Source organism: Falco cherrug, chromosome 8, assembly GCF_023634085.1.
Source record: "Falco cherrug isolate bFalChe1 chromosome 8, bFalChe1.pri, whole genome shotgun sequence".
Lineage (NCBI taxonomy): Eukaryota > Metazoa > Chordata > Aves > Falconiformes > Falconidae > Falco > Falco cherrug.
In genome coordinates this window covers 36,820,300-36,844,686 of record NC_073704.1, presented here as the reverse complement: position 1 = coordinate 36,844,686, position 24,387 = coordinate 36,820,300, and the positions used below count along the sequence as shown (strand labels likewise).

General features: G+C 48.6%; 1 protein-coding gene across 3 annotated transcripts; it reads right to left on the bottom strand.

Moving 5' to 3' along the window:
* Positions 1–798: 798 nt before the first annotated feature.
* On the bottom strand, positions 799–15,210 carry LOC102058237 (carnosine N-methyltransferase 2). 3 transcript variants are annotated; one of them, XM_005433200.3, is made up of 9 exons: positions 15,113–15,210; positions 13,376–13,695; positions 10,948–11,009; positions 9,376–9,514; positions 7,665–7,717; positions 4,397–4,504; positions 4,159–4,289; positions 3,055–3,148; positions 801–1,999 (listed from the first exon to the last, which is right to left on the bottom strand). In XM_005433200.3, exons 2-9 carry the CDS (start codon positions 13,399–13,401, stop codon positions 1,614–1,616), a joined length of 999 nt encoding a protein of 332 aa, XP_005433257.1. In that variant the 5' UTR covers positions 13,402–13,695; positions 15,113–15,210; the 3' UTR covers positions 801–1,613. The 3 variants fall into 3 exon arrangements, with proteins under 3 accessions (XP_027670763.1, XP_005433257.1, XP_027670757.1); XM_027814962.2 differs by lacking the exon at positions 4,397–4,504 and having other exon boundaries at positions 799–1,999; XM_027814956.2 differs by lacking the exons at positions 10,948–11,009; positions 15,113–15,210 and having other exon boundaries at positions 13,376–13,484.
* Between the last annotated feature and the right edge of the window lie 9,177 nt (positions 15,211–24,387).

Genomic DNA, 24,387 nt, shown 5'->3' with positions numbered 1-24,387 from the left:
TGTGCATCACTCCTCTTCCTTAGGTTTTATTTCTCTCTTTTCGTTATTTCCTATTTATTATTATTATTATCTTTATCTCAGTTATTAAACAGTTCTTACCTCACCCCACAGGTTTCACTGTTTCCTGATTCTCCTCCCCACCCCACCAGGGAGCGGGGGGAGCAAGCAAGCAGCCGAGTGGTACTTACCTGCTGGCTGGGGTTAAACCGTAAACCGTGACAACCAGGCATCAGTAAGGCAGCGGTCCGGAGCCCCTTCAGGTGCACACAGGCATATGTTTTCTGGCTTAAGCACAGCAAAATCGGTCATAGAGGTGGACTCTGTGCCTGCAGGTATTTTCCATCTGAGCTGGTGCTTCCTGCCCTGAGAGCTGTTTGCGATGAGGCCGGAGGGACTGCAGGCATCTTTTCCCCCACATACCCAGTCCAAGGTGTGAGCAGCACCATGGTTGTAAATGCAGTGCCAAACCCCACTAGCACCCTGTGCGGCGTCTCAGAGCCAGTTGCCCTGGCAGCACCTCCTTCAGCCCTTTGACCAACTCAGGACCCTGTGGAAGTAGTCTTAACTTACCTATATTAACACCTTAATCACATACATTATATTTAAGTAACAGAGGTGCTGATTCTCTGCTTCTGCGATGCTTTGAGCGAGCCAGGCTGCCTCCCGTGGCTGAAGCGCAAGGACAAGCTGCAGCTCGCTCCCAGCTCTCCCATATCCTCAGGTTCATCTTTCTCACTTACCAGAAATCCTTAACGCTTCCATAAAATGGTGGTTTGCTTTTTTTGTTGTTGTTTTTAACTAAATAATCTTTTCGCTCATTTTCTGTAAGCCCACATGTGCAGAACAAGATGTCACTTTTTCTGTTTAAGATTGCTTTTATTTTATATGGAGAAAAACAGCGGTAAGAAAGTAACAAAATTAGTATCTTCCTGATAGAGCATAGGGCAAGTCAGATTCAGAGCAAGTATCATCCTGGGATCCAAAAATTTCTCCAAACAAAAAGGCTGATAGGTTTTTAAGGCATGTCTATATTGCGAGATGCTGAGCCTTTTGGGGCAGTAAATACTTCTGCTGATAAAACCATGTGAAATCGCCTAGTGCAGAGCAACTTACAGCTGCGGTCGGTGCAGCGAGGCTCATGACTTGAGTGCAGAGCAGAAGGGACTCCCTGCTGGTCTTGTCCTGGCACAGCTGGAAGCCAGGGGTCTGTATGTAGCCAGCACAGGGGCTGCAGCCTTCTCTCGCATGCAAAGCAGCACCTGGTCATATAGACAGGTCTTTAGGTATGTAAACATGCTAGCTGTATAGAAAAGTGGAAATGCCAGTGTCAAAAGCGCAGACAGGATGCATACTGTTAAAAAACAAGTCTATGTAGTTTTTTAGTGGGATGGAGCTCTTTACTTTCTGGAAAATGTTCTCCTAGGGCTGGACTAAATAGCCAGGGTGAAATCTTGGCCCTGTTGATCTCAGCGGGACAAACAGCTCATCCTGGTGGTGCAGGCAGCTCCCCAGACCCTGCCTGAAGCTAAGCCCCACTGTCTTGCCCTCTTGCCTGCAAGTTGCCTTCATTCTGTACTACGCTTTCCTGCGACTGCATCGCTCCCATACCCTCCCTAACTGGGCTTCTGCAGCTGGTCCCGACTCCAGGATTCAACCACAATCATACTCAAGTTGTTGCTAAAGATGATCCTCCCGTCCTTTTTGCTGCTGCACTCAGGCTGGCAGAGAGCCTCCTGCAGCTGCCGCCGCAGACCCAGTGGAGCTGTGCCCAAGAAATTTTTTGTCCCCGTCAGGAAATCCATCATGCAGCCTCCAGCAGGGTCCCCCTCGATAAAGCACTCTGTGATATCCCAGCCCGATGGGAATTCATAAACGTGGTATTCAACACCAAGTCTCTCCAAAACGTCCGTGATGCCACTGGAGGTGATGTAGTGGCCGCTGTCCGTGGAAGGCAAGCAGTGTCTGTACTTCTTCCACAAGCTGGCCCATCCGCTACTGTCTGCCAGAGCAGGAGGGAAGGTTACTTTTGCAAATCCAAGGCAGTCAAACACCAGCTAATGCAACTGCTAAATGAGTTTGAAATGCTCCCTCGCTGCTGGCCCAGACCTTGCCAGGAGAAGAAGAGCTTTCCCCTTACTTGAGTCCACTTATCCATGCCTGGAGAGGAGTAAAACTGTGATCTTCCTCCTAAAACCCTCCTGTGTAAAGGAAACTCCTACGAGATGGTCTCCGACACTGGATTTGCCCAGAGGGAGGCATGCACACAGTGGTACCAATGCACTGAGCCTGCACATCCATGCTACCTGTTAAGTGCCCCTTTGCTAGAATAGTGCAGATGTTTTTATACATTGAACCTCAATTTTAAGTGCATGTCACAGAATACATACCTGGAAAAGCCAGTCCCAGCTCTAGCAAGGAAAACAGCCTACAGCAATGCGAGAGGGAGTTCTAATGGCAAACGTGGGGAAGTGTGCTTTATCCACAGCACCATGAGCCAGGGATTCATGAATGGCACACTGAGAAACAAACCGCTTCCTTTTTTTTTTTTTTTTAGCCATGATGTTGTGATGCCTCTTTTTCCTATCCTGCCATAAAGCCTACAGCTCTTGGCAAAGCCTGTTGTCCTGCTGAGGTCTGGGCCATCGCTGTGTGCAGGGAAAAGCCCCAAAGATGGGTCCTCCCAGAGATTAGGTTGTGGTTTTGCAGTGCTGATTTCACCCTGAAGAAGGATTGACCCTTATTCACGAATAGCCACACTCCTCTCCAGCCAGTAATTTCACAGCAGGAGGTCTCTCTGAGGTACAGAGCAATTTATCTACTTCATAAGCAGGGAAGCAAGAGCACAAGGGCTATGCCTAAGTGGTTCCTTCAGGCACTGGGGTCCAAGAGGCTAAGCCTAAGGCTGCACGTGCCCTATGAAATACAGTGCTTGTTTTATTTAATTACTATAAAATAAGTGCTACTGAAATCCCAAGACAATTTTTTTGTGACTCTCAGGCTTCAGAGCTCTTCAAAACACCAGCAAGGAAGCAAAAAATAAAAGGTCCCTCTTACCTGATAAAATTATGATCAAGAGTTTACCATGATGGTCGAGGCAGCTGTGGTAAAACTTTATAGTATTGGGAATATCCTCCACACGGTACAGCATCTAGAAGTGACAGGGTTACAGGCAGCCGTTATTCCTCCTCCACAGTGCAACGGCCCTTCAAAGGCTCAAATCCTTTCTCTGTACAGTTGTTTTAAATTATTTCCCAGTTGCTTCCCAGCCTGTCCTGACGCAGCACTCACGTTTAGGGATGCCACACAGAACTGAGCATCACCAGCTCTCCCCTGGCACCAAGAGCCTGGGGTCAGACCCAGGGACCCTCTGCTCAGCCTCAGCCACCAGCCAGATGCTGACCTGCCCATCGCTGCCCTTCAAGCCCAGGGCAGTTTTGTGGTTGGAAAATATGTGCAAAGGGGGTCCCCTGGTTTCTGTGGATGGTTCTTATCACCAGGGGCATTTCTCAGCCATGCCTGGGCTGTGAGCAGGCTGGATCTCTTCCAGACACTGGGGAACTTGCATGAGGACAAGGCAGGGCTCATCTCAAACGCTGCCCTTGGGGCTAGTAGCTTAGTCCTTGACCCAGCCATCAAACCCCTGAAACACTTTCTGGTTGTGAAATCAGCCCTTACGAAACGAAAGCAAGATGAAATAAAAGGCACAAAAGCAAGAGAATGACAGATCTTTTTACAAAATACAATTGGCACATACAACATCAGTGTCATCAGTATCAGAGACACAGCAGCATAATTTCTGACCCAAAACCTGGCGCAGGTGTTCGTTCACTAACCTTTCCCTTCAGTGCCATCCAAACTATGCTGATAAAGCAAAAAATTCAAAGTTTTTGCAGCAGCAAAGCATAATTTTTGGTCTCTGTGTGACGGCCTGAGACTTGTCCTGTTTTATTACCTAACATACACAGCTGAACCAGTACAAACCAGAGATCAAACCCAGGGTGGATAGGGAATGAGGTTTGGTGCTGGTAGAGCTGCTGCAGAAGTAATTTCTCATGGGAGAACCATGCTCGGCTCTGGTTCCCCTAACTTCAGGCATACAGCAGAAATTAAGGGGGTAGTTAAAGCCAATACTGCTACACTACTGCAACACTCCATTACCTGGATCATATGGATGAAGTCAAATTTCTTCTGAATGCCTTCCTCTTTCACCTTTTGTTCGTACTCTGAGGAAGTGAGCTGGTGCCAAATAAAAGAGACGTTCTGCAGGTCTGGAGCTTGATTCACCAGTTCTGTTTTAAAAAGTAGAAGAAAATCAGGAATTTCACAAAACAGCAGAAAAACTCATAATTCAAATCAACAATCCTCAATATACCCCAGGCAGCAGGTATAGCCCTACCTTTGTAAGCTGCCACATGCTGTGGGTTGGGCTCTATGATCTCGTTATCAATAAGGACCCCTGGGTGCGCAGCCTGCAGTATCCTGATCATTTTCAAATCCTGTTCACCTATTCAATAAACACAACTTCATTACTTTAAATAGTATGTTAATGTGCTGAAAGGATGCTTGTGCACGTGCCACCTCTGTGGCCAGGAAATTCCCCAAGCAGAAAAGAGGCACTTTCTACTTTGGAGTTTGCTTGCATGGTGGCATCTAACCCAGTGACAGTTTTACCATGGTATCTTACTGTTGGAGGTGGCACGTAGTCGTAGATAAAACTAAGAACAAGAAGGAGATAAGCAACAGCCCAGAAACCTGCTACTGGCAAAACTCTGGGTCACGGGACAAACAGGTCAAAATAATCAAAGATCAATGGTTAAAAAAAAACGCCAGGAAGCATCAGTGTTCAACAAAACCACAAAGTCTGAGTGGGTGTGAGGCAGCCAGCACACCTCTGTAACTTCAGCGTGGCACAGGGTGGTCCGTGCCCTTGGCCTTGCCACAGGGAGGTGGTGGCTGCTCTGCCACTGGTGTGACACATCGCTGAGACCTGGGTAACTGCGCGGCAAGAGGAAAGGCCCATTGGCATGCGGTACCCTGGATCTTCCCTCTCTGGGGACCAGCCACATGGTCTCAGCTGTGGCCATTGACCAACTAGTTGTTCCCTTCAAGTTACAAGTAGAGACTCACATATCTGTGTGTAGGTGCCCTGCAAATTTCGCTATTGGTGCTCCTCTGTTGCTGCCTAAGCTCTGCAGGAGCAAGCAGCAGTCTGTTCTTCTGTCCTAGGAAATTTCCAGCCTCTTTTGAGGTGATGCAGGTCATTCTTATTTCCTCCCAGAAAGGCCATGATACACCAAGTGTGCAAAGTCCATCTGGTTCATCTGGGATGATGGAAATAAACAGCAGAGGTGACCACCTTGAGTGGACCTCTGCAAGAATCTTGCCTGTAGCTGATGGTAGAGCCTAAAAATAGCCCTGTCCTTGCAAATGTCACACACAAAGGTCTTGGTACGAGATATGGCACCTTCCCTAGCCTTTCAGCTGATGTACCTACCAGCTGTGAGAAAAGTTGTCATCTTTGGCAGGTGATGCAGTAAATGGAATTCAAGGAGGGCAATATCAGCCACGCCAGCACTACAGCGACATCCAAGGAAGGGCGAGACTTTTGAAATTGGAGAAAAAATGCCAAAGACCCCTGAGGAATGCAGTGGCGGTGGTGCAGGGCTGGCTGGAGGCACAAGGAAAGAGGTTGTGGCTGCATCTATTGAAAGTGGGTGCATGGACCAATATTGCTGACAGGAAGGGAGATGCCTATAGCAAGCAGCTGAATCATTTTAGACAGCCCAAAATGCCAGTTAGCATGTGCCTGGGGTGGGGAGCACCCGCATCACAGCTGCTGACGTGGACTCCCTGCAGGATCAGGGCAGGGGGCAGGCAGAGCATCACTGCCCCCTGCCCTGCAGCTATTGATGATGACAAATAGGTATATCAACTGCAAATAGGTATCTTAAAACCTATTTGGGTTTTGTTGGTTTTGGGTTTTGTTTGTTGCTTTTTTTTTTTTTACTCCATCTCTGCAAAATGCCCTAATGCAGTCTTTGCAAGAGCAGGTAGTAACATCCTCAGCTAGGGCATCTTCAGAAACAAGCAGTAAAATACAAGTGCTTCAGAGCAGAAATTTCTCTGCTCCAGCTTGCCCTTCCAGCAACAATCCTTCAGCACTAGACACAGCAGGGCTGGTAGGGGGGTGAGCCCCCGGTGGCAGCAGCAGCCCCCGCTGGCACCGGCTGGGGGGTTCCAGCCAGGAGAGTTAACCCAGCCGTGGGAACACGTGGGGCAAATGACAAAATGTGATCCGGTCCGGACAACGGTCTTTTAGGATGAGGAATTGGTCACTAATCCCCATTGATATTTTCATCAACCAAACTAATTCTGGGGGCTCTGTGAAATCAGAGTCCAAGCCTGGAAAGGTCAGGGATCAGATGTAACCTTTCGCTCCGTGCCATCCTGGCTCGCTCCCTGGCCAGCCACAGAAGCTCAGCTCTTGCAGCCGTGGGCAAGCTGAGGGGGTGCCAGTCTGCACCCCTGCCCTGTCATCTGGGAGGGGCACTTACCCAGGATACCCTGGAAATTTTAGGGTTTGTTACTTTTCCATTAAAACATCTCTTGCAGAGGAATTAAGGAAAAATGAGGATGGTGCAAAAAAAGTTCTCTTTTTTTTTTTTTTTTTTCCCTTGTGTTTTCTTGGAGTTAGAATTTTGGTTTTATATTACTTAATGAAAACAGAGTGTAACTGAGAACGGAATGATTTCTTCCTGCTTACTTTCTCATATGCTCCAACATATTCCCAACTGGGGAAAACAATTCAATGCTGGTTTTCTCTTATTTAGGAAAACAAGAAAAAAAAAAAAAGTGCTAACACCTAAAATTCAGCTGAAAATACTTTTAAAGCAAAAGCAAACTCTGACAAATCAAACTGCCAGTTATTTTCTCTACTTTGTATTTTCTGCCAGTTTCCCTAGAAGCAAAGTTGGATGTTTCACCAGTTGGTTTGGGTTTTTTTTTAAACACAAATGCATTTAGAATAGCTTTAAAGCTATTTCTCAAAAAAGTGGGTTTCTCTCTCGGGAGAGAGATCATTTGCAGTTAAACCCCACTTATCACTGGATAAAAGCACAGCAGTAACAAAGCAATGTGTCTTGAAAGAGCGGATGCAGCCCCGTGCTAGTGGCTGTGGCCGGCTGGTTTTGCAGCACCTGGAGCAGAGCGTTGCCCAGCCGTGGCCTCCACGATCCCTAAAAGCAAAGCAAAAAAAGGTATCCTTCCAGGTGCCGTGCTCTTAGACAAGACTTTGTGTGGAAGGAACCTCTTGGATGTCTCTCTCTCTGAGGAGGTCTGAAGATGCTCTCATACCTAATGTGGAGCAGGAGTCCTTGCTTTGAGACATATGAAGTCTGGTGAGAGTCATCAAGAGGCAGAGACTAAAATCATGACACTGCCCTCACTTCTCAGAAGGCTTTGAGCAGCAGCATTTCAGGAGGGAGATGGGAAAGGAAGGGAGGACGCATCGCTCTCCTCCAGGCTCCACACCCCATTGTGCCGTTCTGTGCTTCAATGAGAAGCACAGTTATTGGTACTCCATTGCTAAAATGTCAGTATCACTTTCTGCCCCCCCAGAGGGACCCCCTGTCCCCCAGCATCAGTGGTGCTGCTACGCTCCTTACCTGTGCCGCTGCCGACTCCCAGAACATTTACCGTTGATTTTCCATTGCCGAGACTGAAATTATAAGTACACGTTACTCAACTGTGCTGTGTCACACGACTTCAGGTTTTAATTCTAATATCTTGGGTGCCACACTGGCCCAGAAATGTTCATGTTTTGCCACATGACGTGGGATAGAAATCTGAGTATCCTTTTGGAGCCCAGCTATAATGAGCTGTGTGGCGGGAGCCAGCCCAATATTAGCAAGCTCCAATTTCAAAGTACAGTAGGTATTAGGAGATAGTGTTTCTCTTCCTTTGCCAGAGAGTTCTCTTCAAGCTGTGGCTGGCACCACACAGAAAGGCCTTGGGGAACCCCAGAGAGAGTGGATCCCTTTGCGGGTAGCAGGGCTGTGCCTGGCTGGGATGGGCACCGCTGCGGATGCAGGGACAGGGTGATCCGGGGTGAAACCCCTGCACCCTCAGCAGACAAGTTGGGTTTTCCAATATGGGCTATAAATACCCAGAAAAAGTATAAAGTTAGGCTAGCTAGGTGGCTGGAAATCCTCTCTTTTCAACATTAAACTTGGTTTGGAATTGGGAGGGAAGGTCAGAATCTTCAATGATTTTTATCTTAGAAAAATTACTTTTCAAAAGACCTTCCAAAAAAACCAATCATGTGGTTCCTGGCAGAATAATTAATAACAGCCTGGCTCAAGGGTGAGGAGCCTGGGCTTCAAGTGTCTCACTGCTCTGACTGGCTTTATGGCCGCCTTTTGCTCTTGGGCATGGACTGTGCAGGGGGTTGCTCCCATACACAGTTTCAGGACACATCACAGCAATGATGCAACACGAGGTGAATGAGCAGTAAAACCTGGAGGGTGTGAGCTAGTCAAGAAGCCTTAGCCCTAATGAGGGTCAAGACCCTCATAGGAAGCCGCAATATTTAGCATCATTTAAAATTCACGCCAGTAAATTTTACAATTAAAATTTCCCAATACAAATTAATTTTTACTTACTATTTTATTGCTTTTTATATAGCTATAGATCTGTTCTGGAGAATAAAAGTTTGCCTGCTTAAGTTTTTTTCTTACTGCAGAAGACAGTTTCTATAACCTCCAAAAACTACCCAAACTTGAAAGGGCTTTCTTGTGGTTTGGATCTAAGCTGTTCCAAAACTATCTGCAGTCATCCAGTCTTAATATATTATATCAATACTTCGCAAAACTGATTATCATTTGGTACTTAAGCAATGCAAATCGACTTAGGATAGAAATAAGGAGGTCTTAGGGGATTGAGAAAATGAAGAATTAGTCACTAGAAGAGAATTAGAGATGTGTTTCTGTTTGGACTGATGTGTGATGAAGTCCCCAAAGCAGGGAGAGAGTACAAGAGAGTTTTCTTTTGAAAAAAGCAAACAACAACAACAAAAAAACCCCTTTAATCCTTGGGAAATCAGCTAATGAAAAGAAATGGACATGAAAATGAGGTCTAGATTCTTTCCTTAACATAAGCTGAGAGGCAGCACAGTGTATTAATTGAAATAGCCTGTATTCTGGAGTCATTAAACAGAATAATCTAAAGACTGCTATTAAGGAACTTAAAACTGAAATGCATTAAAAGTTCACAACTGACCCAGAAAATTCTTAACACGTTTGCTGACCCTTGTGTGCAGGTTGCCCTCCCAGGATAACAGCGAGCTTTCCCACCTCAGTGGTAGCGAACGCTCCTTACCCAGCCATGATGTTGGGCATTTCTTCCATGTTGAACTTGTCCATGCACTGGTGCTCTGTTGAATGTGCCAAAAATGAATTAAAGGCCTCTACATACTCCTCAGCCGTGAGACTTCTCATGGAAGGGATCATATATAGCTCTTGAGAAACAAAAACAAGTTGTGTGTTAGTGGTTTCAAGGCAAGTGAAGGATCAAAGCACTTACCTCATCAAAGGAACCCAACACAACCCAACAGAAGCCAGAGATTTGGGAAGACGGTATGGAGGATGCATGGCCCAGGAGCCATCCGTGCCAGTGGGCTCATGCAAATGCTTTCCAACCTGTTGACACTCAGGGTCTGAAAATTAATCTTAGGAGCCCTTTGACATCAGCATATCATTAAATGCCTCATTACTACCTGTCAGCCGGAGGAAAATGTCTCTAAAATGCTCAGCCATATATGGGGCACTCGGTTTGCAGAAAGGGAGGTAACTGGAGTGGGTTTCTGGAGGACTCGAGGCAAGAAGGTGAAAGGCATTGCACAGCAGCTCCAAACCTGGAGGGGCTGCTGCTCGTACAGGTGCTGGACAGTGTAACCGAAATCACCAGCTGTTGGCACACTTGGGGTGGTGCAGCACAAAACCCACCACCAGCAGCTGAAGCAAAAATAGTGAACCCTGTGCACCTTATTTCCAACTCATGACAGCACGGGACTATAATGCGCTGCCAGAGGTGAATTCTCTACTGGGAACTGCAGCTCATGGCCAGGAGGGCAACTGGCAGCAAAACCATTTCACATGAGCAGGCTCATGCTCAGATGTGGGTGGCTGAGACCAAGATTTCCCACTCTGTATCAACACCCAGGGGTACTCAAGGGGTTGCAAGCAATTATTGCAAAAATTCACTTTCCTGCTATCTCACCCTAATGCCAGCACTGCTGCCAGGACACAAGACCAAGGTTTGAGGCTCAGGAGAAGATGCCACACAGCTCAGTACTGCCTCTGCGGTCTGTCATCTCAGAGGGGGCTGCAGTAGAAGGCAGCCAGTGCCAGCCTCAGCGTGCGAGATCAGCGTTGGAAAGGTGGCGTTCACCAGGAAAAATACCAGCTTTTCCTCCTGAATGAAATGAGGGTGAAGGACAGGACTCAGCGGAACACCTTCATCCTCATTTTTGCCTTTTGAGAAGCTGCTTATTTATCATCTGATTTTAGTTGCCACTAGTAAGAAAACTACGTCTAATACAGGACTGTGCAATCTTAAATTGAATGCCTGTGCTGCCTCCAAAGCCACATGTCATTGGCAGCTGTGTGTCTGGTAGGTATGCATGGGGACCCTGTGTCCAGCCCTATTGGAGGTAAAGATATCAACATCTATCCTCAACACTTTGAACTATACCCCAACACAAACCTGAAACCCCCTGAACTGCAGCCAGTTTAGAATCCTGCGCTTTTTTTGCTTTTTTTTTTTTTTGAAACAATCTCTAACTCCAAAAGAATTAAAACATGTTTGTAGTGACAGCAAGCTGAGTGGGCATTTTACTTTAATCTCCGTTTTTTTTTTTTTTCCTTTTTTTTTTTTTTCTCTCCCAAATACCTGAATTATCGTGTGGAGCTGTCAGAATCTCTGCTTCAAAGTTCATGCTGGGGAACCTAGTCCTGTAAGGAAAGTATAGCACTTCAGTTATATGAAGAACCTGTATGCTTTTTTTGAAGCTGCATTGAAAATGCAGAACAGAAGGAAGATGCTCCAGGACAAATTTTCCTTGCCTGATAATCAATGCTTTTTTGTTCTCTTTTACTAGACTAAAGAAAGTCAAACCCTCTCGGTTAGCTGATCACCCGTGAGTATCAGCGACAGACTGGCCACCTGCACCAGTGCTGGTCTGGAAGTGTGCTGGGGAAGCTTTTCCTGCCTCTGGAGAATCGATATCCAGTCAATACGGTGGAAGGTATCAGACTAACTGATACTGCACACTCCGTAACACCTCTAGTCATGAATGGGGTAGAAGAGATAGCAATGAACCTATAGGAAAAGGCTACAGTGAGCTTCAGCATCTGAAGTGCTAAAAGATCTGCTTGGCCCAAAGTTTAAGGGGACCTTTTTGGTTTGCTTTTTTTCCCCTTAACTTCAGATTTTCCTGGCTGCAAAAATTACGTTGGGGAACTTGTAAAAGGTACAGGACTCAAAGGGCAAAAGTCAAAGAGGTCATTTGGCCATAAATGTTTTAATTCAGTCCCATTTTCATTCCCGGTTGATGTTTTTTTGGTGAAGATTTCCAGCAATGCAGTCACATCTTCATTTTCCTTTGACAAAGCGCCTCACCTATAAAACAGGGGAGGGGTGCCACTAGCAAAAGAAAGGGATGAAATTCAACTGGATTGAGGACCTCACTTCTGCAAAGACAGTGTTGGGGTGAGGCTGTTTATACAAGGGGAATCGTCATCTAGGTAACTGCATTTCAGTACCGAGATGCGCAGCCAGTCTTCGGGGTGATCTTGCTGTACCTGGGTTTAGACACGTAAACCTGGGTTTAGACACGTTGCTGCTCCCAAAGTTTTGTTATTAGAGAACGCTTCACCACAAGCATTATCAGTAATATCTGTAACATCAGTAAGCAGCCCCAAGCCCCCTCTGCCGGGGAAAAAACTCCCACACAAATAAGAAACAAGCCAGGAGGTGGAAAAAGAAAGAAGTCAGCCTTGCAGTGGGGCTTTGAGATAAAGATATGTAGTGACCGTGCTAGCAGGTGGCAAGAAAGAGGCCACATGTGCAAATAACGCACTGCTTTGGTTGATGAAGGCAAGAAAAGACGAAGGTGTCCCAGAAGTCTCGGAGCCTCTGGGGTGCTGCCTAAGCAAGACCAGTTGACTTCATATGAGTTCACCACCAAAGTCACACACCCGGCTCCCACAAGTTATGTCAAAGGTCTCCGCTCCACCACCCTGACCTCACCTCTCCCCAGAAAAGAGCTCACGGAAGTTCAGTGGTCACAAGCCTGAGCTCAGTCCACCCTCCATAAGCTCCAGTTTGGCTACAGGCCAGTTCCCTCCAGTTCTTACCCTACCCTCTGACCTCTTCCACCTCTGCCTGTCGCAGCAGAGCACTATTTTGTCCTCTCAACTGGCTGAACCAAGCAAGATGGTTTTCAGAATAAGCCTCCCACTAAAATGCCGAGGGGTATCATGGCTTCCCCTGCGCAGAGAGGAACAACTCGTGGGGTCCCGGGACACGTACTCCATTTCTGACCGGTCAAACGTTTCCAGCCACCCCAGGAGACCTGCCAGGTGACCCGGACAGACTGCAACACAAGCATTCACCGTGACAGATGATGCCAAGATAGCTCTTCCACTCAGACTTTTGCCATTTCTCTCCAGGCAGGGTTCCTAAGATTGGTAAAGGCTTGTTGCTGGGAAGGTGAAACAGGCTTAATTATTGCTGGGAACAACGGAATCCCTCTAAAATCTGGTTGAAAATCTAGCCCAGATCTGAAACCAGAGTGCAATGCTTTGGGCTGGTGCTGCCCATCCCAGGAGCCCGATACCCAGCACAGGACCGGAGCGGTGGCTGCCAGGGAGCGGGATGCTCGTGGGCAGCTGCTCCTGCCCCAGCTCCTGGCTAAGCCAGGGCTCGCCGCTAGCCAGGGTAAACCCCCTCCCCTCCCTGAGCTGAGCAGGTGGCATCACCGGCTGCAGGTGCAGTGATGTTCACAGTGTCACTTTAAGTGATGCAGCACCTTTAATCTAAAAAAGTCAGGAAATTCAGGATGTTTCTTGCAACACAAATTGCAGGAACATCTTGCTAACTCATAATCTCATTACACCTAAACTTGGGCTGGTAAGGGGCTAAGGGTCTCCTCACAGAGGGTGGCTTAGCCCCCATCCCTCCCAGGACAGAGGCACTTCTGCTGTTACTCCCAGCTCACACACATCTGTCGGTGACACGGGGACAGTGGGGGTGGCTCTGCCACCCAGCTGGACGGTGGGGAAAGGCGCACCCTCACTCCCTTCCAAAATCCACGTACCTCTTCATCTCCGGGGCTGGGTCCATGGTGGGGGCAGGTGCCCTGCTGGGACACGGCGGCTGGGCACAGGGCTGGGGGTTAGCCAGGCACCTGGCCCCTACGTGAGCATGTCCACCTGCCGCCCCGCTGCGCACCGGCCACTCAGCCCACTGCTGCCAGCCGTGACCCGGCGAGTGGCCGCGCTCCGCCAGCGCCCGCCAGGACTGGAGTCACTGGAGCCAGACGGGGAAACCCGAGCCCCACTGGGCAGGAGCCAGGGGCCGGGGCGCGCGAGGCGCAAGGCCTGACGTCTGCGCCACCGACATGGCGTGGGAGCCACGCTGCTTGCAAGGCGAGAAACAAACACAAAACAGAACAAAAGAGACAGGTTGAGACTTTCAGATCTTGAAAACCTGAGTGGGATTGGCTGAGGGGTGGCAGCCGGCTCTGGGCAGAGCCAGAGCCATTTCCATCCACTTTTTACATCGCTTTGGACCCTGCCTCTCCTTCATGCTCGCTGCCCTGGGCAGGAAGAGATGATTTCCTGCATCCTTGCTGCACTGCTGCCTGATGGACAGACATATTGAGGATATACTGAGAGACTCCGGCTTTCTCCAGAGAGAAGAGGGGCTTGCTGGCTGCCCAGAGACCTCAGCAGGTCATTTTCCCATCTCTGATTCAGGGAAAATTGAGGCATAATAGCAGGACCTGCCAGCAGGTTCTGCAGCCCCTGGGCAGCCTGGCACCCCTGTCCCTGCCCCATGAAGGGGACGGCAGGGATGGGCAGGAGGGGTAAGCCCAGCCTGCTCCCACCCTGCTTGCTAAATCATAGGGATTAGAAAGCAAGGAAAGACTCTGTGGGGAGAGCTGTCCTAGCCAGAGCTGGCTGGAGGTCACCCAGGATGGGGTGGCACAGCGGGAGCTGCAGTGCTCACTATTACAAATACAGAAAATCCTGGGTACTCCCTGCACAGGGATTCAGCCTTTTCTCCTGCCAGCATCCACCAGACTGATGCTCCTCTTGACTAAAATCTAATAACACAAATGAAAAAAAAAAAAAAAAGAGGAAGGATTTAGAGACTTTATGCTTCCAAGTGAGGTCCAGTAGTGGAAAGCACAGCATTAGGATCATCTCCGCTCCCTTTCCCCAAAGGCAACGGGCATAACACATTTAGCAGGTGACAAATAAAACCTCCTCCCTCACTGAGATCCCTCTCCCAAAACACCTCCTGCCCCACATAGCTCACTGAGGCCAGGAATCACGTTCTCAGTTGGAGATCCTTCACCATCAGGAGATTTGTTTTGGTTTACACTAGATTTAGCTTCCAAATGGATTTGAATTATCTCCACCCCAAGGCAGGTCCACAGCAGCATGTTAAGCTAGAAACAGCCACATCGCTGCTCTTAACCAAAATCGCCAAATCAAAGCTGAGGAAAGACCCAAACCTCTTTGCTAGCTCTAAAATGCAGATTTGGCTCCTGGTGCTGTTTGACCACCCAGGCAGTGATTGCACCTCAGCCATTTCAATCCCTAATTATTTCCACCAGAGACACCAGGCTCCGGACAGCACCCGTGCAGCAGTGGATAGCACCTGGCGTTTCTCAGCCGAGCCCCACACACTGCAGCCACAGCCACTTCGTGTCCCGCTGCCGCCTCCACCTTGTCCCAGCTAAGCCCCACCACCCACTCAGGCCCTGGCACCCCTCCATGCCACCGCCAGGGATGGACAACCCGCCGCTCCCAGCAGAAAGCCATACCTCCCTGGAGTAACAGGAGCTGGAGAGAAACCTCCAGCATCCAGGAGCTGCACGGCCCTTGGAAGCCTCTACATCCACCGGGGGCTGATACCCCTCCCTGCCCCCCCCGTGCGTCCCCCCCTAGCTCCAAAAGCCCACGTAGGCGCATGCCACAACTGAGCCGGCATTAGCCTACAACAACAGCCTTTGTTCCCCTGGTGCTGGAAACAACAGCACTTTGTGGGCAGCTGCCCGCGCCGGCAGGGTGGCTTTGGAGGATGTACCCTAAGCACGCTGTGCTTTCGGCTGTTCTGGCAAGCTCGTGACTAAATCTGTTCTAAAGTGTGTTTTTCATGTGAATTGAAAAGGCTAGGGGTTTTTTTGGTTGGGTTTTTTTTGGGGTTTTTTTGTTTTTCTCATTGAGATGATGGCTAAAGTCAGAGCCGGGCTGCAGTTTGAGAAAAACAAAGCGACAGTGTTTTTCCCCACAGGCTGCGGCTGGGGAGGTCAGTTTTGGGCTGATCCTGCAGAAATAGGTCATCCCCTTTCCCCAGGGGTGAGCCTGCCAAGGGTGCCAAGCCCCCTCGGTGCTCCATCTCCATCAGCCCACCACGGCAAGCCTTGGACCTGCGCCTCCAGGCAGGAAACTCTGGGTATTGGGAAATCAAATTTCAATGAATTTATCTTCTAAGTCGTGATCCACTCTTAGGCGGATGAATGTCAGGAAGGTCCTTGGCATTTTTACAGAGTTCCTCAGGGCATTCATAGTTTATTTTTTGACATCCTCCAAGCTCCACCTAGAACAACTGATGAAGGCCCATGTAATGTAACTTTGATTTTTCTTGTGAGCAGATCTCCCTTCTTCTGCAGCAGTGTTCCCTTTTCTAATGAAATTGTTTTCATCAGTTAGATCTTTTCGGTTTCCTAGACAGATCTTCTAAGGTATAGCCAGCAGATTCTGTACACTCCTAAGTGAAATATTTGGTGCAAAGATGTTATTCTGCATTTAGGCAAGTTCTGCTAGGGAGGAAGATAGCCAACAATTTTGTAGCACCTAGTTTCCTGATAGTTAAAGACAAGATTTCTCCTTAAAGAAAGAAATTTTGTTTTGCATTAATCCTCTAAGTATTTGACTACTCCTGGGCAGCATTAGATCTTGGAATTTGAGCAACATATTTGGTTTTGTATGTGTATACAGGTGGGGTTTTTTTTCCTATAGGAAAAATAATATGACTTCTGATAAATAGTGAAAAAGATGACTTTGGAGAAGGAGAACCCATCCCTTCCCAGGGGCAGCGACACTCACTGCTGGGGTCCCAGCCACTCTGGCCACATTTCAATTCAACCTCCCCAAAACCACCAAAGCATCTAGGTCTGAAAATCAATTATTTTTTTAACACAGCCCTTCCTGCCTTTTTATTAAAGCCTGGCTGTTGGTGCAGTTCTCCTAGATGTTTTAAAACCATCCTTTTCAAACTATTTGACTAGAGGTCATATCTCATGTAGCTGTAATCACAGAACTAAGGTGAGGGCAGAGGGAGAGTCCAACACGACCACCTTCAGAAAAGGCTTTTTGATTCGAGGTGAAGACCAGCTTTTGCTCTACAGACCATACGGTGTTAAAAAAAAATAATCTCTGAGAGCAGATGGGTATGGTAAAGTGTGCCTTTTACCACTCAAGAGCTCACAAGTCTTCAGCTGGGAAAATACGCTCACAATTTACATTTCCCTGGCTGTACCCATGCTGCTGGCGCGAGCTGGGAGCACAGCATCAGCAGGATTAAACACATCCAACAAGTAAGACAAACACATCCAAACCCAGGGCATCGGCATACCCCACTGCACGGAAATGTGGAGAACTGCCGAGGAAAGACGTTTTGCCCCTGGTTCAAAGTCAGCGGTACAAATACTAAGGCTGCGGAGACTGGTCCCTGGGAAGTTTTTCCTGGTTCAAGAGACCGGACTATGGGGGACGGGAGTTTTTGGTAGGAAACAAAGCTGCGCTAAGGGACCCTCACAGGGCTGGGGGTGCCGAGGAGGGGGTACATCCAGGGGAGCCCAACGCCATGGGAGCTTTGCTTATGTTAAGGTTTCTTAGGGGTGCTGGGGTGCTAAATTGATGTTCCTGTGCTTCAGTGGGGCTCAGCAACCAGCCTGTAACTGGGGGCACATAAGTCTGCAGGTGCAGGAGTTACCGCTGAGCAATTTGCATTAACCACAACGCGTCGCAAGGTGATGCAGCTGCCAGCAGACCTGGGCACCCATGGGTGCTGAGCGCCCATAAAGGAGATAACACAAGAGTAGCATTGAATTATTAATGTTACCGATTACATTTCAATCGCACCTGAAATGAAGGGTCACAACTGAAATCCCATTCACTTACCTCCTTTTAAAGCCAGGCTGAGCCCAGCCATCACAGCACGTGTGACACTGCACCACCTCCGAAGGGAAGAGGCCTGAACACACCAAAGAGGCAAAGTACCCCAGGAGAAGCCACTCTGTGGGGCAAAAAAATCAGTTATGAAACTGGAGTATTTCCTTTTATGTTGTCCATAGAAATAAGATGGCAGTCGCCCTTTTCTGGGTAGAGAGAGAGCAAATGGTGGGAGCGTGGGTATGAGTCCGATGGGGGATGCTCACCTCTCACAGAACCCTTGGCTGGCCTTCCTTGAATCTTTCTGGTTAGTCCTGCTCTTTAAAAGACTATCCTTAGCTAAACTAACATTTGTTTGAAGGTTGGGTTAATGTTTCCTTTCCGTGCGCGGTAAGCTCTGCCCTCTCTCAAACCCTGGGATTTATCCCAGGCATCACCGTTGGTCCCCCAGGACATGGCTCCGGGCCCTTTGGAGACCAGCAGCAATCCACGGCCACAGCGGCTCTGGCCACAAAGTCAGCAGAGATGAACAGAACCGCTTTGAAAGCCTGAAAACTTACTGAAGAATATTTATAAAAAAAATTGAACCCAAAGGCAATACGTCAAATCGAGCAGCTTTGCCCCAGCCCAGCACTTCTGATGCAAGTTCAGCAATGGGCTTGCCTGTCCTTCAGCAGATTCCATTAACTAGGAGAGGAGAAAGTCTCCAAAGGTGCTACAGATCGATTTTACCAAAAGCCACTAGATGGGGATGCAAGGACACTTTTCTGCTTTTTCTCTCGCTCTTGCATCCCCATTTAGTTGTGCCCGAGCTGGCCATTCCTGCTAACAGGGGCTGTTGTTTGCTTTTTCTTTTTAGGAGCTGACAGAGGTCATTTGGAAACTTGTCACTCGCTGACTTTCCACCCTGAGCCAGCCCGGCCTTAGGCAGCGGTTACGATGTGATTACCGCTTGCCGAATGTTATTCTCTGCATCAAGACTCGGCAGAGGGAAGAGTGAAGGATTTGGCTTTCAGTTTGCAGATTAGCCTTCTTTTATAGGCTGTAGAAAGGAAAAGTACTTTATATTGAACACAGTGGGGGAAAAAAGGGTATTCAGCAAACTGGTAATCTCTGAAAATGGCCATACTTTGGAACGGTTACTGTGGAAAAAAAAACAGGAGCTTTTCCTCAGGCTCAACAGTCAAATCTCCAGGCAATTTTTTTCCCTCCTCCTTTGAAATCCATATTTCTCCTATGAATAAGAGAGATAAAGCCAGAAAGATTGATTTGGCAGAGGTGTAGGCAGGATCAGCCCTGCTCTTTGGGGCAGAAGCGCTCCACAGATGTATACCATGGACATACAGGGGCTGCGGGAATCCTGCAATGCATAAGCACTGCTGCGGGGGGTGGGGAGTGAGGAGGGCTCCAGCTACACACTGCTCCTCAGCTCTGACCTCCATTCACCTGGGGCTTCTGCAGTGAGCACCCACTCTTACTATTTTAGCTGAAGTGTCAGGGTATTTGGTGCTTATCAATCCCTGGCTCCTGGAGTAAGGTGAATGTGAGAAAACTCTCCTAGCAAATCTTTAACAGTCAAGTTCCAGCTTCTGGGGTATGGTGGGGTACCCTAAATGCACTCCAGGGTTCAAAACACAGAAGATGCTTTGAAAGAAGTCCAAACATGGATTAATTTAAAGGTAATCTCATGAAAGCTTTCAGGGGTTGGCGGGGAGAGGGTTGAGGGTGTCAGGGTGTCTTTGGAAGTCTGAGAACAAAGGCTTTGGTAAATACCCTGGAAGCAAAATAATCTTATAATGATAAATCCATAAAACTAGGAGGATCATTCAAATATTTAAGCGATGAAGTGTCTTTCCTACTCTGTATGCTTAAAGTATGGAGCTAATGCTCCAGTTCATAGCATTCCCTGCTTTAAGGATTGGGGGGCAGAGGCAGGGGGGGACTGTTTTGTGTTTTAAATTTGCATCACCATTAATTGCTAAACCCCGATTGTTATGTGTCGTTAAAAATGCACTGAAGTGCAATTGCTTTTCCTGGGCAAGAGGGTGGAAGGGTTGCAGGGGGAGGGCTGAAGGGGCACTGGGCTGGCAGTTGTGGCCATTCCGCTGTGCTCCCTGGCTGCTGGACACCACAGGCAGCTGCCTTGAGCCCATCCTCCAGGTGCTGCCCGTGGTTCCTGCCAAGGTGTTCCCAGCAGCTGGAACAGCTACTGCAGACCCTGTCTGGTTTTCTTCTCTGTTTTTTTTTCCCCTACTGCTTTGTAGTCTCCTCATGGTGACAACAAAATGTCTGTTTTCCAGGAAACCATTTGAGCTTTATGGATTAGCCATGGTAGGCACTTGCAGACCTCCATAAAGCACGTTGACACGCTCTCTGGTGTATTACTAACTCGACTGAAAAATTGATCAAAACTGATAGAGTTACAGGGCCCTGAGTCCCTTTACAATCTGCCGTTGTGCTGCTCAGCTCTTACAGCGGCAGCAGAGCCAAACCCAGTGAAAACTCTTGCCTGGAAAACACACCTTCATCCTGCCCTTGGCTTCTCATGGCGGCAAGAGCCGCACACCCAACACGGGTGATGTACAGGGCGCACCCCCTCAGCTGCTGCTGGTCCTCCTGGGGCCAAGCTCCCCCGGCATCTGCAGGTGTCCCCAGACCGCAGCAGGGAGTGCCTGCAGCGTCCTGCCCTGCCATGGGGCCGTGACACCCGCCATGACATGCTCAGGGCTGGCACGTCCTCGCCCCGCTGCAGACATGCCCTTGGGTGCCTCCTGCACCCTTGTTGCAGCTGGGCATCCCCTGTCCCATCTGCTCCAGCAGCAGCTTTTAGGAAAGCCTGCTTGAACTACAGAAATATTTAACAAGCTCATGAAATGTGGGCATAGTTTTACTGGAGAAGGTGGGATGCCATGCAGTAGGAGAGCTGCTGGTCTACTGCAAGACCTCAGCAAAGTCTTTTTCCTTTTCCTCCCTGCCTCCCAACAGCTCCTTTTGCTCACTGACATCGTCAGTCCCTTGGAGCTGAGTCTGTGCTTTGTGAGGTAGTTGTGCTTTATTTCATCCCAGTCTTTGGAAAGGCAGCTGGGTGTGGGGTGTCTAGACTCTCCCCAGGCATCCTCTAGTGTCCCAGTCCTACAGAAACACCTCCTGCTTCTGTTTATTACTTACAGTTTGATTTTTGCTGGAATCCCAGTTGAAGACTGAATAGCAAAGCAAATACCTGGTTCAAAGAGTTTCCAAATGAGCGTTCAGGTGAGATACAAAGGATATTAAGATAACAAGACATGGGATTAGAAGCAGATGAGGTAACAGAGGAGATAAGGCACTTGCTTCCCGTCCTACAAGTGGAACCAGAGCCAAAATGCTCTCCACCACACATTAAGCTGTGCCCATTCCTGTATGAGACAGCAACACTGTGCACACTGTCAAATTCAGTTCGATACAGCTGATCAATGAACACACACAGATGAACGCAACGACATGATGTGTGGGCAAGGGGAAGAAGCGCCGCGACGGAAAGGCATCACTCTCACCCCTCTCTCTGTGCTGCCTTCAAACCATACACCACTAACAGGAAAGGGACAGCGAGGGAGATGCATGGCTTTTCAGCCCTTTGGAGTCATGATACAGCTCATAGCCTCCAACAACGTTATTTAAACATGGCTTTGAAATTACATCAAAATATTAATCTTCTATGGGTTTATTAGACAAAAAAATGTAATTACTAGTTTCAGCATAGGGAGCAAAGAGAGTTAATTTTCAAATTTTATAGGTGCATGTGCATAGATATCCAGGATATTAAAGAAAAAATGGGATTATTTTACTGCAAACATCAAGTACAGACAACCTTCTATCACCTTGCAAAATGCTGGAAGTCTTCCAGTCCGTAAGCTGTGTGCTGTTGTAACACCTCAACGGTTTCATTTTTATATGAATATACACAGAAATAAAAGGATCTTCTGGGAGCTCTTTGCACCCCTGCCAATCGCTCCAGCTATGAGTGACTCCTGCTGGGGTCGTTGCTGAGTCCCGCACCCTGGCCACATCCAGCTGGGGTCGACACCCCATAGCCCAGCACAGAGTAGAGCCACCGCTGCCACCCCTGCACCACCCTCGTGGGGTGACCCTGGCCAATGCAGGGGTGCAGGATCAGCCCCAGCAGCCCTTGGAGGCAGCTCCAGCTACCTCCCTGGGTGAAAACGTGGAGCATGAATCCTGGGCAACATTAAGGTACTTCATATCTTTCCAGATGATGCCATTTCAGTCATCATTATGGTAACTGTAATTCTTACTGTACATAAGCCCTTCACGGCCACCGAGGTGATGACAGGCCTAGATGGACCTGGCTACCTCCTCCGGTCCTTGCTCTCCCATGTGGCCACAAAACCTCATTTCCTTCCCCCCCACCAGATTTTAACTACTTACCCCAGAAAGGGTCCGACTGCTGAGCAGGCAAGAAAAGCCAACGCAGCAGCTCCCGTGCAACCTGACCAGCTCCTCCCTGAACATCAGGGCGCTCCATGGCTCGTGCCATCGGGCTCGTCCTTCCACAGCCCCCGTCCACGCTGCGGGCCTTGTGTTCGCCCCCGTGTAGTGGCATCTGTTTTAACATGACATCCCCCATCACTGCCACTCACCTGCTGCCTAAGGAGGGCAGCTGAAACAGACGGCATTGCCACGGCTGCTGAGGGCACCTCCAGCAGCCTCATGCTCTTCGAAGAGCGTCGGAACAAAGTGGCTCGGTCAGCTCTGGCACCTTCCCATCTGCAGGATTTAACGTGATTCCTGAGCTGTTAGCAGACCTAAACCAGAGCTATGGTTTTAATCTGTTTTCCTTTCCCTCCTTAAATAATATATACATGACTGAGCTTTCCTAAAGCAGTAGAGATGCTTTAGATCTTGATTACTAGTATCAGCTATAGCGAGAAAATTAAAATTCAGGATTTGTTACCAACACTTTAATTATTCAGTGTTATCAAGTTGTCACCAGGCCTTTAATTATTTTTCATTTTATACCTAATTTCCCACACTACGATTGCTTTAGTAATATTAAGGTAGATCTGCAACTGTAATAGAAAATGTTCAACTCCTTTATGATGCCAGGGATTGGAAATGACAACGTTAATAAAATTCACACACCTCCCATGCCACAAGCCATCATCAATATAGTGTTCATCTCCAGTTGGCGTGCTATTTAATTATGCTATTTTGGTACCAATAAACACTTAATAATATATTCAAAATGAGCAAACAGGATATGACACTGGCTGTGACTGTGCACGTATTGAAAGGTTGGGCACAAGACCATAAAACCTCAGTGCCACAGCCCCCCGGCGGTGGACTTTGCATTTTAGGTGACATTGTGGCACTGGGAAAGCTGTTTGCGTGCGGGTGCAAGGCACGTGTAGCATTCCGAAGATGCACAGAGGTTTCACAGGTGATTAACACCAGCCCTGCAGATCGTTACCGTTGTTTACAGAGATGGTTTGCTGTAACACACCAGGCCATTTTGACTCAGCAAAACATTATGCAAAGAAGGAAACCATGGTTACAACAACAGAGCTGGTGCAGAAACCCTCATGAACCTCCCCAGACCCAGCAAAACGGCAATTTGCCACGTTTCTCATGCAGTCCAGGGCAGGAGATGGGCAGGATGATTACACCTGCTGTGGAGCCCTGCCACTGGAGAAGCCCCTACGGAGCTCTTCCCATCACCACACACTCACTAGCCCTGGATCTCAGAGGGAAGGCACGAAACCACTGTTTTCTCCTCTTTTCCCCTACAAGGCCGTTACCACTCAGGGCACACTGTGGTGTGCCAGTGATGTCTGATGGGCCCTGGAGGCAGCCCACCTCCGACTGATGGCCAGACACCACTGGGCACCCACCCCTGGCTGCCCTTCACCCTGGCCAGCCCCAGGGCTCTCGGCCGATGCACGTCGGGGGGACCACGGGCATCCCTGGGCTGTGCGCACAGTCCCACTGATGGCATGCGAGTCAAACGCTCTGGAGACAAGCCAGGGGGAAAAAACTAGGGCAAAACTAGGGGGGGGAAAAACTTTAGCGGAAGGCCTGCTCAAACTGCCCGCAGTGTCACCAGCTGGGAGGGAGCAGGGAGAGTCAGGATGGGATGGAGGCATCAAGGGTGAGAGGTGCTGGGAATGAAGACAGGCTGGAAAGGCAGAGAAAGGTTTTGGGGGGAGCTGCTGGTGCTGTGTGTAAGGAGGGCTCCCTGCAATCTGCCTCGGGAGAGGAGGGGGCTGCCCCTGCTCGCAGGGAGGGGGAACGGCCAGATGCAGCTGATCAAGGTGATGGGGTGGGAGAGCAAACAGGAACAGAAGAGGCACACAAAGCACACCCTGCTCTTATTCCAGGTATTGCCCAGCAGCAAAAGCAACCAGCAGCAGCTCGTCAGGACACTGGCATGGGGTCACCATCTTCTTTACATACAACCTTAAAGTTCTTCGGCATAGCTCATTACTTTCTGTCTTGGAACATCGCTTGGAATTACTTGGAAGACCCTTCAAATTCTGAAGCCCTTCCCAGGCTCTGCAGACCTCCAGGGCTCTCCCTTGCTGCTTCTGACTATTAGAACTTGGAAATGTCATCCCAGTCATTTATTTGCAACAGGAAAATGGGCAAAGCCTACTCACTAATGTTCATAAACCTGGTCCATAAACCTGATGAACAGCAAAGTAAGGAAAGAGTGTCTGACCCTGCTCCGTTTTACTCTGTGTTTGAGCACCCTGAAGCCAAAACACAGGGAGAAAAGCCTTGAGCAGGTTAGCATCTCCAGGCTGGGGTCTCCCAGTCACCACCATAATTTGCTTTTCCAGCTGGTGGATAGGTGCACGTAAGGCTTACAGGTGCCTGCCTGCTGCTCGAGTATGTTGTTTGGCATGAATTTCTTCCTTTAGTATCT

Excerpts from the sequence above, each read along its gene's own strand:
- LOC102058237 (XM_005433200.3), bottom strand. The coding sequence starts at position 13,401 with ATGGACCCAGCCCCGGAGATGAAGAG. Across the intron at positions 4,505-7,664 it reads GGGAGTCGGCAGCGGCACAG|GTGAACAGGATTTGAAAATG; the intron begins GTAAGGAGCGTA and ends TTTATTGAATAG. Across the intron at positions 4,290-4,396 it reads GCATGTGGCAGCTTACAAAG|AACTGGTGAATCAAGCTCCA; the intron begins GTAGGGCTATAC and ends TTTTTAAAACAG.